At 42.3% G+C, this 15649-nt stretch overlaps 1 protein-coding gene across 5 annotated transcripts in view; it reads left to right on the top strand.

Moving 5' to 3' along the window:
* LOC139751290 (uncharacterized) overlaps positions 1–15649 on the top strand; it is a 126096-nt gene that overhangs the window by 100367 nt on the left and 10080 nt on the right. For all 5 annotated transcript variants that reach the window (XM_071666613.1, XM_071666612.1, XM_071666615.1 and 2 more), the window contains exon 11: positions 3511–3658. In XM_071666613.1, the coding sequence (XP_071522714.1) occupies positions 3511–3658 (148 nt within the window). The remainder of the gene's footprint in view (positions 1–3510; positions 3659–15649) is intronic.

The raw sequence follows: 15649 nt of genomic DNA, 5'->3' as shown, positions 1-15649 counted from the left end.
TGGAAATAATCTGATCAAAAATAAAAAGTTGCTTCATCTTCATTCCTAACATACAGCAACTTTTGCATAATTTTTTAATATTCTATGAATTAAGGAACAGATTTATATCTTTTTAACATTTTTCTCCATGTTCTAATAACTTTACCTCTTAGGGATTTTATTTCTTCTGGTCTTGGTTGATGCTGATTAATCAGATTGTTCTTCAGTCTTAATCTAGACACTTTTCCAAAATTTCCAGTGATCTACTGTTGGAGATGAATTAAGTAATTGAAAGGTTGCTGGTGCAATGCATGAGCCATGAATTATTTTCTGATTACAATATTCTGTTGTTTTAGATTCTGTAAAATGTATTTTAATGATTATAACTTATTATTACCAAGGATGTAAGGCATGTGTACGAGTAGGAAGAGAGGAAAGGGATTGGTTCCTTGTGAATGTCGGTTTGTGGCAGGGATACATGATGTCTTCATGGTTGTTTGATTTGTTTATGGATGGGGTGGTTAGGGATGTGAATACAAGAGTTTTGGATAGAAGGGCAAGTATGCAGTCTGTTAGGGATGAGAGGGCTTGGGAAGTGAGTCAGTTGTTGTTCACTGATGATACAGCGCTGGTGGCTGATTTGGGTGAGAAACTGCAGAGGTTGGTGACTAAGTTTGGTAAAGTGTGTGAAAGAAGAAAGTTGAGAGTAAATGTGAATAAGAGCCAGGTTATTAGGTTTATTAGGGTTGAGGGACAAGTTAATTGGGAGGTAAGTTTGAATGGAGAAAAACTGAAGGAAGTGAGTCACAGGGTGGGGGAGGGTGCAAAGGTTCCGGGAGCGTTGAAGAATGTGTGGAAGATGAGAACATTATCTCGGAGAGCAAAAATGGGTATGTTCGAAGGAATAGTGGTTCTGACAATGTTGTACAGTTGTGAGGCATGGGCTATAGATAGGGTTGTGTGGAGGAGGGTGGATGTGTTGGAAATGAAATGTGTGAGGACAATATGTTGGGTGAGGTGATTTGATTAAGTAATGAAAGGGTATGTGGAAATATAAAGTGTGGTTGAGAGAGCAGAAGATGGTGTGTTGGAATGGTTTGGATGCATAGAGAGAATTAGTGAAGAAAGATTGACAAAGAGAATATATGTGTCACAGGTGAAGGTGGAGGGAAGAAGTGGGAGACCAAATTGGAGGTGGAAGGATGGAGTGAAAATGATTTTGAGCAATCGGGGCTTAAACATATAGGAGGGTGAAAGGAATGGAAGGAATAGAGTGAATTGGAATGATGTGGTATACTGGGGTCAGCGTGCTGTCAGTGGATTGAACCAGGGTATGTGAAGTGTCTGGGGTAAACCATGGAAAGGTCTGTGAGGCCTGGATGTGGAAAGGGAGCTGTGGTTTCAGTGCTCTACACATGACAGCTAGAGACTGAGTGTGAACGAATGTGGCCTTTTTGTCTTTTCCTGGCACTACCTCGCTGGAAGAGGAAGGATGCTATTTCATGTGTAGTGGGGTGATGATGAGAGTGGATGAAGGCAGTAAGTATATGTTTTTTTTTATTTTTTCATTTTGCTTTGTCACTGTCTCCCGCGTCTGTGAGGTAGTGCAAGGAAACAGACGAAAGAAATGGCCCAACCCACCCCCATACACATGTATATACATACACGTCCACGCACGCAAATACACTTACCCATACATCTCAATGTACACATAAATATACACACACAGACACATACATATATACACATGCACACAATTCACACTGTCTGCCTTTATTCATTCCCATCGCCACCTCACCACACATGGAATAACATCCCCCTCCCCCCTCATGTGTGCGAGGTAGCGCTAGGAAAAGACAACAAAGGCCCCATTCGTTCACTCAGTCTCTAGCTGTCATGCAGTAATGCCCGAAACCACAGCTCCCTTTCCACATCCAGGCCCCATAGAACTTTCCATGGTTTACCCCAGACGCCTCACATGCCCTGATTCAATCCAATGACAGCACGTCGACCCCGGTATACCACATCAATCCAATTCACTCTATTCCTTGCCCGCCTTTCACCCTCCTGCATGTTCAGGCCCCGATCACTCAAAATCTTTTTCACTCCATCTTTCCACCTCCAATTTGGTCTGCCACTTCTCCTCGTTCCCTCCACCTCCGACACATATATCCTCTTGGTCAATCTTTCCTCACTCATTCTCTCCATGTGCCCAAACCATTTCAAAACACTCTCTTCTGCTCTCTCAACCACGCTCTTTTTATTTTCACACATCTCTCTTACCCTTACTTTACTTACTCGATCAAACCACCTCACACCACATATTGTCCTCAAACATCTCATTTCCAGCACATCCACCCTCCAGCGCACAACTCTATCCATAGTCCACGCCTCGAAACCATACAACATTATTGGAACCACTATTCCTTCAAACCTACCCATTTTTGCTTTCCGCGATAATGTTCTCGACTTCCACACATTCTTCAAGGCTCCAAGGATTTTCGCCCCCTCCCCCACCCTATGATTCACTTCCGCTTCCATGGTTCCATCTGCTGCCAGATCCACTCCCAGATATCTAAAACACTTTACTCCCTCCAGTTTTTCTCCATTCAAACTTACCTCCCAGTTGACTTGACCCTCAACCCTACTGTACCTAATAACCTTGCTCTTATTCACATTTACTCTTAACTTTCTTTTTTCACACACTTTACCAAACTCAGTCACCAGCTTCTGCAGTTTCTCACATGAATCAGCCACCAGCGCTGTATCATCAGCAAACAACAACTGACTCACTTCCCAAGCTCTCTCATCCACAACAGACTTCATACTTGCCCCTCTTTCCAAATCTCTTGCATTCACCTCCCTAACAACCCCATCCATAAACAAATTAAACAACCATGGAGACATCACACACCCCTGCCGCAAACCTAAATTCACTGAGAACCAATCACTTTCCTCTCTTCCTACATGTACACATGCCTTACATCCTCGATAAAAACTTTTCACTGCTTCTAACAACTTGCCTCCCACACCATATATTCTTAGTACCTTCCACAGAGCATCTCCATCAACTCTATCATATGCCTTCTCCAGATCCATAAATGCTACATACAAATGAATATGTACATGTGTATATATGTATATGTCTGTGTATGTATATGGATGTATACATTGAAATGTGTATATATGTATATGTACATGTATGGGCATTTACATATATATATATGTGTATGTGGGTGGTTGGGCCATTTTTCATCTGTTTCCTTGCACTACCTCGCTGACACGGGAAACAGCGGTTAAGTATTATGAATAGGATAAATAACTTATGAAATATGATAAGTTTTAAGCCAAAACTGTAATTTTTGTTTTAGTCAGTGAGATCACTTAGAGTGGTTTAGGCCTAGTATTAAGTATACCATAGACAAAATTCATAATCACTATGATTACATGTAATTTTTCCAGCAATTGACATCATCCTATAATCCAATTGATTTGATGAGGAAATATAGAATGTATTTTTCTTTTTTTTAGGGCATTATGCTAATGGGTGTTGTTCTCATAGTAACTGGAACATATCTCAATGTAGCACACATAAATGAGGTTCAAGCAGAGCAACAGGCAGTTGCTGTTCCAGAGTTGGTCAAGAATAATGTCGACCCCATATTGCCAAAGATTGAGGGTAAGTGACATTTTTTGAGTCGTTGGCCCATAACACACGAATGCAGGTAACCATAATTCCATGATGTTCACATGTGTAGATATATATAATACTGATTGCTAGTAGATGCTATTAAGTTGCACTTGCCTCTGCTATCTGGACAACATTTAGGAGCCTTTCCTCATTATTACTGTAAACTCTCTGGGTGCTTTGAAATCTGCAAAAAGTTTGTGTTTGAGTGATCACAGTATGATATCTACTCATATTTGGTGAAGAATTGGAAATTGTTAATGAATGAAATGAGTTTAGATATTCAGGAGTTCACTTCATAAAGGAACATAATAAGCTAGAATTTAAAATAGTGTCTTGCTTGGGAAAAGCGTAAGTTTTACTAAAAACTCTGGTGAATGGGTGAAATGTAAATACATGGTGTGCAAGAAGCTTGTATGAATGAGTACTTGTCCTATCTGTGATGTATGGGTGTGAAATGCAAGTTGATATGTCAGATAGATAAAAAATGTGAGAAATATAGTTGTGCAAAAGATGCATGTGGCATGAGAAAGGTGGGAGGTGGGCAGATTAAAAAGGATAGATTGGTGGGATGAAGTAAGGTTGTTATTGGAAGAGAAGCATGAGGATGATACTTAAATGGAAGTAGTGCAAGTGACTGGGAGGTGCATAAATGAAAGTGGCAGGTGGTCAAGAGAAAGGTACAAGAGGTGAGAAAGAGGGCAAATGAGAGTTGGGGTGAGAGAGTATCATTAAATTTTAGAGAGAATAAAGATATGTATTACACCTGACAGCTAGAGACTGAGTGTAAACGAATGTGGCCTTTTTTGTCTGTTTTCCTGGCGCCACCTTGCTGAAGCTGTTTCCTGTGTGGTGGGGTAGCGACAGGAATGGATAAAGGTAAGCAAGTATGAATATGTACATGTGTATATATGTATATGTCTGTGTATGTGTATGTATATGTTGATATGTATATGTAGGTATGTGTGCTTGGATCGGCATTTATGTATATATATGTGTATATGAGTGGATGGGCCATTCTTCATCTGTTTCTTGGCGCTACCTCACTGACGTGGGAAATGGCAATTTAGTATAATAATAATATAAGAAAAAGATGTTTTGGAAGGAAGTAAATAACGTGCATAAGGTTTGTTGAATGTGTTTGATGATAGAGTGGCAGATATAGGGTGTTTTGGTCAGGGTGGTGTGCAAAGTCAGGGAGAATGGTTTGGTAAAGAGAGAAGAGGTAGTGAAAGCTTTGTGGGAAATGAAATCCAGCAAGGTGGCGGGTTTGGATGGTATTGCAGTGGAATTTATTGAAAAAGGGGGTGAATGTGTTGTTGATTGGTTGGTAAGGATATTCAGTGTATGTATGGATCATGGTGAAGGTCCTGAGGATTGGCAGAATGCATGCATAGTGCCATTGTACTTAGGGAAAGGGGATAAAGGTGAACGTTCATACTACAGAGGCATAAGTTTGTTGAGTATTCTTGGGAAATTATATGGGAGGGTATTTATTGAGAGGGTAAAGGCATGTACAGAGCATCAGATTGGGGAAGAGCAGTGTGGTTTCAGAAGTGGTAGAGGATGTGTGGATCAGGTGTTTGCTTTGAAGAATGTATGTGAGAAATACTTAGAAAAACAGATGGATTTGTATGTAGCATTTATGGATCTGGAAAAGGCATATGTTAGGGTTGATAGAGATGCTTTGTGGAAGGTTTGAAGAGTATATGGTGTAGGAGGTAAGTTGCTAGAAGCAATGAAAAGTTTTTGCCAAGGATCTAAGACATGTGTACGAGTAGGAGGAGAGGAGAGTGATTGGTACCCAGTGAATATCGGTTTGCGGCAGGGGTGTGTGATGTCTCCATGGTTATTTAATTTGTTTATGGATGGGGTGCCTGAGGATTGGCGGAATGCGTGCATAGTGCCATTGTACAAAGGCAAAGGGGATAAGAGTGAGTGCTCAAATTACAGAGGTATAAGTTTGTTGAGTATTCCTGGTAAATTATATGGGAGGGTATTGATTGAGAGGGTGAAGGCATGTACAGAGCATCAGATTGGGGAAGAGCAGTGCGGTTTCAGAAGTGGTAGAGGATGTGTGGATCAGGTGTTTGCTTTGAAGAATGTATGTGAGAAATACTTAGAAAAGCAAATGGATTTGTATGTAGCATTTATGGATCTGGAGAAGGCATATGATAGAGTTGATAGAGATGCTCTGTGGAAGGTATTAAGAATATATGGTGTGGGAGGCAAGTTGTTAGAAGCAGTGAAAAGTTTTTATCGAGGATGTAAGGCATGTGTACGTGTAGGAAGAGAGGAAAGTGATTGGTTCTCAGTGAATGTAGGTTTGCGGCAGGGGTGTGTGATGTCTCCATGGTTGTTTAATTTGTTTATGGATGGGGTTGTAAAGGAGGTGAATGCAAGAGTCCTGGAAAGAGGGGCAAGTATGAAGTCTGTTGGGGATGAGAGAGCTTGGGAAGTGAGTCAATTGTTGTTCGCTGATGATACAGCGCTGGTGGCTGATTCATGTGAGAAACTGCAGAAGCTGGTGACTGAGTTTGGTAAAGTGTGTGGAAGAAGAAAGTTGAGAGTAAATGTGAATAAGAGCAAGGTTATTAGGTACAGTAGGGGTGAGGGTCAAGTCAATTGGGAGGTGAGTTTGAATGGAGAAAAACTGGAGGAAGTGAAGTGTTTTAGATATCTGGGAGTGGATCTGTCAGCGGATGGAACCATGGAAGCGGAAGTGGATCATAGGGTGGGGGAGGGGGCGAAAATTTTGGGAGCCTTGAAAAATGTGTGGAAGTCGAGAACATTATCTCGGAAAGCAAAAATGGGTATGTTTGAGGGAATAGTGGTTCCAACAATGCTGTATGGTTGCGAGGCGTGGGCTATGGATAGAGATGTGCGCAGGAGGATGGATGTGCTGGAAATGAGATGTTTGAGGACAATGTGTGGTGTGAGGTGGTTTGATCGAGTAAGTAACGTAAGGGTAAGAGAGATGTGTGGAAATAAAAAGAGCGTGGTCGAGAGAGCAGAAGAGGGTGTTTTGAAATGGTTTGGGCACATGGAGAGAATGAGTGAGGAGAGATTGACCAAGAGGATATATGTGTCGGAGGTGGAGGGAACGAGGAGAAGAGGGAGACCAAATTGGAGGTGGAAAGATGGAGTGAAAAAGATTTTGTGTGATCGGGGCCTGAACATGCAGGAGGGTGAAAGGAGGGCAAGAAATAGAGTGAATTGGAGTCATGTGGTATACAGGGGTTGACGTGCTGTCAGTGGATTGAAGCAAGGCATGTGAAGCGTCTGGGGTAAACCATGGAAAGCTGTGTAGGTATGTATATTTGCGTGTCTGGACGTGTGTATGTACATGTGTATGGGGGGGGGGGGGTTGGGCCATTTCTTTCGTCTGTTTCCTTGCGCTACCTCGCAAACGCGGGAGACAGCGACAAAGTATAAAAAAAAAAAAAAAAAAAATGGATGGGGTTGTTAGGGAGGTAAATGCATGGGTTTTGGAGATAGGGGCGAGTATGGAGGCTGTTGTGGATGACAGGGCCTAGGGAGTGAGTCAGTTGTTGTTTGCTGATTGTACAGCTCTAGTGGCTGATTTGGGTGAGAAACTGCAGAGGTTGGTGACTGAGTTGGGAAAAGTGTGGGAAAGGAGAAAGTTGAGAGTAAATGTGAATAGGAGCAAGGTTTTTAGGTTCAGTAGGGTTGAGGGACAAGTTAATTGGGTTGTAAGTTTGAATGTTGAAAAATTGGAGGAAGAGAAGTGTTTTAGATATCTGGGTGTGGACTTAGCAGCAGATGGAAGCATGGAAGCAGAATTTAGTCACAGTGAAGGAGAGGGGGCGAAGGTTCTAGGAGCGACGAAGAATGTGTGGAAGGTGAGAACATTATCTCAGAGAGGAAAAATGAGTGTTTGAACTAATAGTAGTTCTAACAATGTCATATGGTTGTGAGGCATAGATAGGGTTGTACAGAGGAGGGTGGATATGTTGGAAATGAAATGTTTGAGGACAATATGTGGTGTGAGGTAGTTTGATTAGGTAATGAAAAGGGGAGAGAGATGTTTGGAAATAAAAAGTGTGGTTAAGAGAGCAGAAGAGGGTGTGTTGAAATGTTTTGGACAGATGGAGAGAATGAGTGAGGAAAGATTGACAAAGAGGATATATGTGTCAGAGGTGGAGAGAAGAAGAAGCGGGTAACCAAATTGGAGGTGGAAGGATGGAGTGAAAAAGATTTTAAGCCGTCAGGGCCTGAACATACAGGAGGGTGAGGCGTGCAAGGAATAGAGTGAATTGGAACGATGTGGTAATATGGGGTTGACGTGCTGTCAGTGGAGTGAACCAGGGCTTGTGAAGTATCTGGGATAAACCATGGAAAGGCCTGTGGGGCCTGGATGTGGATAGGGAGCTGTGGTTTCAGTGCATTACACATGACAGCTAGAGACTGAGTATGAATGAATGTGGCCTTTTTTGTCTGTTTTCCTGGTGCCACCTCACTGAAGACAGGGTAGCGATGCTATTTCCTGTGTGGTGGGGTAGCGACAGGAATGGATGAAGGCAAGCAAGTATGAATATGTACTTGTGTACATATGTATATGTCTGTGTATATGTATGTATTTGTTGTTATGTATATGTATGTATATGTGCGTGTATGGGCTTTTTTTTTCTTTTTTTTAATTTTCCAAAAGAAGGAACAGAGGGGGCCAGGTGAGGATATTCCAAAAAAGGCCCAGTCCTATGTTCTTAACGCTACCTTGCTAACGCAGGAAATGGCGAATAGTTTAAAAGAAAAAAAAAAAGAATATATATATATATATACCATGGAAAGTTGTGTAGGTATGTATATTTGCGTGTGTGGACGTATGTATATACATGTGTATGGGGGTGGGTTGGGCCATTTCTTTCGTCTGTTTCCTTGCGCTACCTCGCAAACGCGGGAGACAGCGACAAAGCAAAAAAAAAAAAATATATATATATATATATATATATATATATATATATATATATATATATATATATATGGATCTGGAGAAGGCATATGATAGAGTTGATAGAGATGCTCTGTGGAAGGTATTAAGAATATATGGTGTGGGAGGCAAGTTGTTAGAAGCAGTGAAAAGTTTTTATCGAGGATGTAAGGCATGTGTACGTGTAGGAAGAGAGGAAAGTGATTGGTTCTCAGTGAATGTAGGTTTGCGGCAGGGGTGTGTGATGTCTCCATGGTTGTTTAATTTGTTTATGGATGGGGTTGTTAGGGAGGTGAATGCAAGAGTTTTGGAAAGAGGGGCAAGTATGAAGTCTGTTGGGGATGAGAGAGCTTGGGAAGTGAGTCAGTTATTGTTCGCTGATGATACAGCACTGGTGGCTGATTCATGTGAGAAACTGCAGAAGCTGGTGACTGAGTTTGGTAAAGTGTGTGAAAGAAGAAAGTTAAGAGTAAATGTGAATAAGAGCAAGGTTATTAGGTACAGTAGGGTTGAGGGTCAATTCAATTGGGAGGTGAGTTTGAATGGAGAAAAACTGGAGGAAGTGAAGTGTTTTAGATATCTGGGAGTGGATCTGGCAGCGGATGGAACCATGGAAGCGGAAGTGGATCATAGGGTGGGGGAGGGGGCGAAAATTCTGGGAGCCTTGAAGAATGTGTGGAAGTCGAGAACATTATCTCGGAAAGCAAAAATGGGTATGTTTGAAGGAATAGTGGTTCCAACAATGTTGTATGGTTGCGAGGCGTGGACTATGGATAGAGTTGTGCGCAGGAGGATGGATGTGCTGGAAATGAGATGTTTGAGGACAATGAGTGGTGTGAGGTGGTTTAATCGAGTAAGTAACATAAGGGTAAGAGAGATGTGTGGAAATAAAGAGAGCGTGGTTGAGAGAGCAGAAGAGGGTGTTTTGAAATGGTTTGGTCACATGGAGAGAATGAGTGAGGAAAGATTGACCAAGAGGATATATGTGTCGGAGGTGAAGGGAACGAGGAGAAGAGGGAGACCAAATTGGAGGTGGAAAGATGGAGTGAAAAAGATTTTGTGTGATCGGGGCCTGAACATGCAGGAGGGTGAAAGGAGGGCAAAGAATAGAGTGAATTGGAGCGATGTGGTATACCGGGGTTGACGTGCTGTCAGTGGATTGAATCAAGGCATGTGTATGGGGGTGGGTTGGGCCATTTCTTTCGTCTGTTTCCTTGCGCTACCTCGCAAATGCGGGAGACAGCGACAAAGCAAAAAAAAAATATATATATATATATATATATATATATATATATATATATATATATATATATATATATATATATATATATCCTTGGGGATAGGGGAGAAAGAATACTTCCCACGCATTCCTCACATGTCGTAGAAGGCCACTAAAGGGGACGGGAGCGGGGGGGGCAGAAACCCTCCCCTCCTTGTATTTTAACTTTCTAAAAGGGGAAACAGAAGAAGGAGTCACGCGAGGAGTGCTCATCCTCCTTGAAGGCTCAGATTGGGGTGTCTAAATGTGCGTGGATGTAACCAAGATGAGAAAAAAGGAGAGATAGGAAGTATGTTTGAGGAAAGGAACCTGGATGTTTTGGCTCTGAGTGAAACTAAGCTAAAGGGTAAAGGGGAAGAGTGGTTTGGGAATGTCTTGGGAGTAAAGTCAGGGGTTAGTGGGAGGACAAGAGCAAGGGAAGGAGTAGCACTACTCCTGAATCAGGAGTTGTGGGAGTATGTGATAGAGTGTAAGAAAGTAAATTCTAGATTGATATGGGTAAAACTGAAAGTTGATGGAGAGAGATGGGTGATTATTGGTGCATATGCACCTGGGCATAAGAAGAAAGATCATGAGAGCCAAGTGTTTTGGGAGCAGCTGAATGAGTGTGTTAGTGGTTTTGATGCACAAGACTGGGTTATAGTGATGGGTGACTTGAATGCGAAGGTGAGTAATGTGGCAGTTAAGGGAATAATTGGTATACATGGAGTGTTCAGTGTTGTAAATGGAAATGGTGAAGAGCTTGTAGATTTATGTGCTGAAAAAGGACTGGTGATTGGGAATACCTGGTTTAAAAAGAGATATACGTAAGTATACATATGTAAGTAGGAGAGATGGCCAGAAAGCGTTATTGGATTATGTTTTAATTGATAGACGCACAAAAGAGAGACTTGTGGATGTTAATGTGCTGACAGGTGCAACTGAAGGGATGTCTGATCATTATCTTGTGGAGGCGAAGGTGAAGATTTGTGGGGGTTTTTGGAAAAGAAGAGAGAATGTTGGGGTGAAGAGAGTGGTGAGAGTAAGTGAGCTTGGGAAGGAGACTTGTGTGAGGAAGTACCAGGAGAGACTGAGTACAGAATGGAAAAAGGTGAGAACAAAGGAGGTAAGGGGAGTGGGGGAGGAATGGGATGTATTTAGGGAAGCAGTGATGGCTTGCGCAAAAGATGCTTGTGGCATGAGAAGCGTGGGAGGTGGGTTGATTAGAAAAGGTAGTGAGTGGTGGGATGAAGATGTAAGATTATTAGTGAAAGAGAAGAGAGAGGCATTTGAACGATTTTTGCAGGGAAAAAATGCAAATGAGTGGGAGAGGTATAAAAGAAAGAGGCAGGAGGTCAAGAGAAAGGTGCAAGAGGTGAAAAAGAGGGCAAATGAGAGTTGGGGTGAGAGAGTATCATTAAATTTCAGGGAGAGTAAAAAGATGTTTTGGAAGGAGGTAAATAAAGTGCGTAAGACAAGGTAGCAAATGGGAACTTCAGTGAAGGGGGCTAATGGGGAGGTGATAACAAGTAGTGGTGATGTGAGAAGGAGATTGAGTGAGTATTTTGAAGGCTTGTTGAATGTGTTTGATGATAGAGTGGCAGATATAGGGTGTTTTGGTCGAGGTGGTGTGCAAAGTGAGAGGGTTAGGGAAAATGATTTGGTAAATAGAGAAGAGGTAGTAAAAGCTTTACGGAAGATGAAAGCCGGCAAAGCAGCAGGTTTAGATGGTATTGCAGTGGAATCTATTAAAAAAGGGGGTGACTGTATTGTTGACTGGTTGGTAAGGTGATTTAATGTATGTATGACTCATGGTCATGGTGTTGTAAATGGAAATGGTGAAGAGCTTGTAGATTTATGTGCTGAAAAAGGACTGATGATTGGGAATACCTGGTTTAAAAAGCGAGATATACATAAGTATACTTATGTAAGTAGGAGAGATGGCCAGAGAGCATTATTGGATTACGTGTTAATTGACAGGTGCGCGAAAGAGAGACTTTTGGATGTTAATGTGCTGAGAGGTGCAACTGGAGGGATGTCTGATCATTATCTTGTGGAGGCTAAGGTGAAGATTTGTATGGGTTTTCAGAAAAGAAGAGTGAATGTTGGGGTGAAGAGGGTGGTGAGAGTAAGTGAGCTTGGGAAGGAGACTTGTGTGAGGAAGTACCAGGAGAGACTGAGTACAGAATGGAAAAAGGTGAGAACAAAGGAGGTAAGGGGAGTGGGGGAGGAATGGGATGTATTTAGGGAATCAGTGATGGATTGCGCAAAAGATGCTTGTGGCATGAGAAGAGTGGGAGGTGGGTTGATTAGAAAGGGTAGTGAGTGGTGGGATGAAGAAGTAAGAGTATTAGTGAAAGAGAAGAGAGAGGCATTTGGACGATTTTTGCAGGGAAAAAATGAAATTGAGTGGGAGACGTATAAAAGAAAGAGACAGGAGGTCAAGAGAAAGGTGCAAGAGGTGAAAAAAAGGGCAAATGAGAGTTGGGGTGAGAGAGTATCATTAAATTTTAGGGAGAATAAAAAGATGTTCTGGAAGGAGGTAAATAAAGTGCGTAAGACAAGGGAACAAATGGGAACTTCAGTGAAGGGCGCAAATGGGGAGGTGATAACAAGTAGTGGTGATGTGAGAAGGAGATGGAGTGAGTATTTTGAAGGTTTGTTGAATGTGTTTGATGATAGAGTGGCAGATATAGGGTGTTTTGGTCGAGGTGGTGTGCAAAGTGCGAGGGTTAGGGAAAATGAGTTGGTAAACAGAGAAGAGGTAGTAAAAGCTTTGCGGAAGATGAAAGCCGGCAAGGCAGCAGGTATGGATGGTATTGCAGTGGAATTTATTAAAAAAGGGGATGACTGTATTGTTGACTGGTTGGTAAGGTTATTTAATGTATGTATGACTCATGGTGAGGAGCCTGAGGATTGGCGGAATGCGTGCATAGTGCCATTGTACAAAGGCAAAGGGGATAAGAGTGAGTGCTCAAATTACAGAGGTATAAGTTTGTTGAGTATTCCTGGGAAATTATATGGGAGGGTATTGATTGAGAGGGTGAAGGCATGTACAGAGCATCAGATTGGGGAAGAGCAGTGTGGTTTCAGAAGTGGTAGAGGATGTGTGGATCAGGTGTTTGCTTTGAAGAATGTATGTGAGAAATACTTAGAAAAGCAAATGGATTTGTATGTAGCATTTATGGATCTGGAGAAGGCATATGATAGAGTTGATAGAGATGCTCTGTGGAAGGTATTAAGAATATATGGTGTGGGAGGCAAGTTGTTAGAAGCAGTGAAAAGTTTTTATCGAGGATGTAAGGCATGTGTACGTGTAGGAAGAGAGGAAAGTGATTGGTTCTCAGTGAATGTAGGTTTGCGGCAGGGGTGTGTGATGTCTCCATGGTTGTTTAATTTGTTTATGGATGGGGTTGTTAGGGAGGTGAATGCAAGAGTTTTGGAAAGAGGGGAAAGTATGAAGTCTGTTGGGGATGAGAGAGCTTGGGAAGTGAGTCAGTTGTTGTTCGCTGATGATACAGCGCTGGTGGCTGATTCATGTGAGAAACTGCAGAAGCTGGTGACTGAGTTTGGTAAAGTGTGTGAAAGAAGAAAGTTAAGAGTAAATGTGAATAAGAGCAAGGTTATTAGGTACAGTAGGGTTGAGGGTCAATTCAATTGGGAGGTGAGTTTGAATGGAGAAAAACTGGAGGAAGTGAAGTGTTTTAGATATCTGGGAGTGGATCTGGCAGCAGATGGAACCATGGAAGCGGAAGTGGATCATAGGGTGGGGGAGGGGGCGAAAATTCTGGGAGCCTTGAAGAATGTGTGGAAGTCGAGAACATTATCTCGGAAAGCAAAAATGGGTATGTTTGAAGGAATAGTGGTTCCAACAATGTAGTATGGTATGAGATGTGGGCTATGGATAGAGTTGTGCGCAGGAGGATGGATGTGCTGGAAATGAGATGTTTGAGGACAATGTGTGGTGTGAGGTGGTTTGATCGAGTAAGTAACGTAAGGGTAAGAGAGATGTGTGGAAATAAAAAGAGCGTGGTTGAGAGAGCAGAAGAGGGTGTTTTGAAATGGTTTGGTCACATGGAGAGAATGAGTGAGGAAAGATTGACCAAGAGGATATATGTGTCGGAGGTGGAGGGAACGAGGAGAAGAGGGAGACCAAATTGGAGGTGGAAAGATGGAGTGAAAAAGATTTTGTGTGATCGGGGCCTGAACATGCAGGAGGGTGAAAGGAGGGCAAAGAATAGAGTGAATTGGAGCGATGTGGTATACCGGGGTTGACGTGCTGTCAGTGGATTGAATCAAGGCATGTGTATGGGGGTGGGTTGGGCCATTTCTTTCATCTGTTTCCTTGCACTACCTCGCAAACGCGGGAGACAGCGACAAAGCAGAAAAAAAAAAAAATGACTCATGGTGAGGTGCCTGAGGATTGGCGGAATGCTTGCATAGTGCCGTTGTACAAAGGCAAAGGGGATAAGAGTGAGTGCTCAAATTACAGAGGTATAAGTTTGTTGAGTATTCCTGGTAAATTATATGGAAGGGTATTGATTGAGAGGGTGAAGGTGTGTACAGAGCATCAGATTGGGAAAGAGCAGTGTGGTTTCAGAAGTGGTAGAGGATGTGTGGATCAGGTGTTTTCTTTAAAGAATATATGTGAGAAATACTTAGAAAAACAAATGGATTTGTATGTAACATTTATGGATCTGGAGAAGGCATATGATAGAGTTGATAGAGATGCTTTGTGGAAGGTTTTAAGAATATATGGTGTGGGAGGCAAGTTGTTAGAAGCAGTGAAAAGTTTTTATCGAGGATGTAAGGCATTCCTTGCACGCCTTTCACCCTCCTGCATGTTCAGGCCCCGATCACTCAAAATCTTTTTCACTCCATATTTCCACCTCCAGACAGTATGAATTATGTACATGGGTATATATGTATATGTCTGTGTGTGTATATATATGTATACGTTGAGATGTATAGGTGTGTATATGTGGTGTGTGTGGACGTGTGTGTATATACATGTGTATGTGGGTGGGTTGGGCCATTCTTTCGTCTGTTTCCTTGCGCTGCCTCGCTGGCACGGGAGACGGCGACGGGGCAAAGTGAATAAATAGATAAATATATATAGGGGAGAAAGAATACTTCCCACGTATTCCCTGCATGTCGTAGAAGGCGACTAAAAGGGAAGGGAGCGGGGGGCTGGAAATCCTCCCCTCTCATTTTTTTTTTTAAATTTTCCAAAAGAAGGAACAGAGAAGGGGGCCATATGAGGATATTCCCTCAAAGGCCCAGTCCTCTGTTCTTAACGCTACCTCGCTAATGCGGGAAATGGCGAATATTATGAAAAAAAGAAAAAAAAAAAAATTTCCACCTCCAATTTGGTCTCCCACTTCTCCTCGTTCCCTCCACCTCTGACACATTTATCCTCCAGGTCAATCTTTCCCCACTCATTCTCTCCTTGTGACCAAACCATTTCAAAACACCCTCTTCTGCTCTCTCAACCACACTCTTTTTATTTCCACACATCTCTCGTACCCTTACATTTCTTACTCGATCAAACCACCTCACACCACATATTGTCCTCAAACATCTCATTTCCAGCACATCCACCCTCCTGCGCACTACTCTATCCATAGCCCACGCCTCGGAACCATACAACATTTTTGGAACCACTATTCCTTCAAACATACCCATTTTTGCTTTCGGAGATAATGTTCTTGACTTCCACACATTCTTCAAGGCTCCCAGGATTTCACCCCCTTCCCCCACCCTATGATTCACT

This window comes from Panulirus ornatus, chromosome 11, assembly GCF_036320965.1.
Source record: "Panulirus ornatus isolate Po-2019 chromosome 11, ASM3632096v1, whole genome shotgun sequence".
Taxonomy (NCBI): Eukaryota; Metazoa; Arthropoda; class Malacostraca; order Decapoda; family Palinuridae; genus Panulirus; species Panulirus ornatus.
The sequence above is the reverse complement of the archived record's forward strand: the minus strand, read 5'-3'. Positions and strand labels throughout refer to the sequence as shown.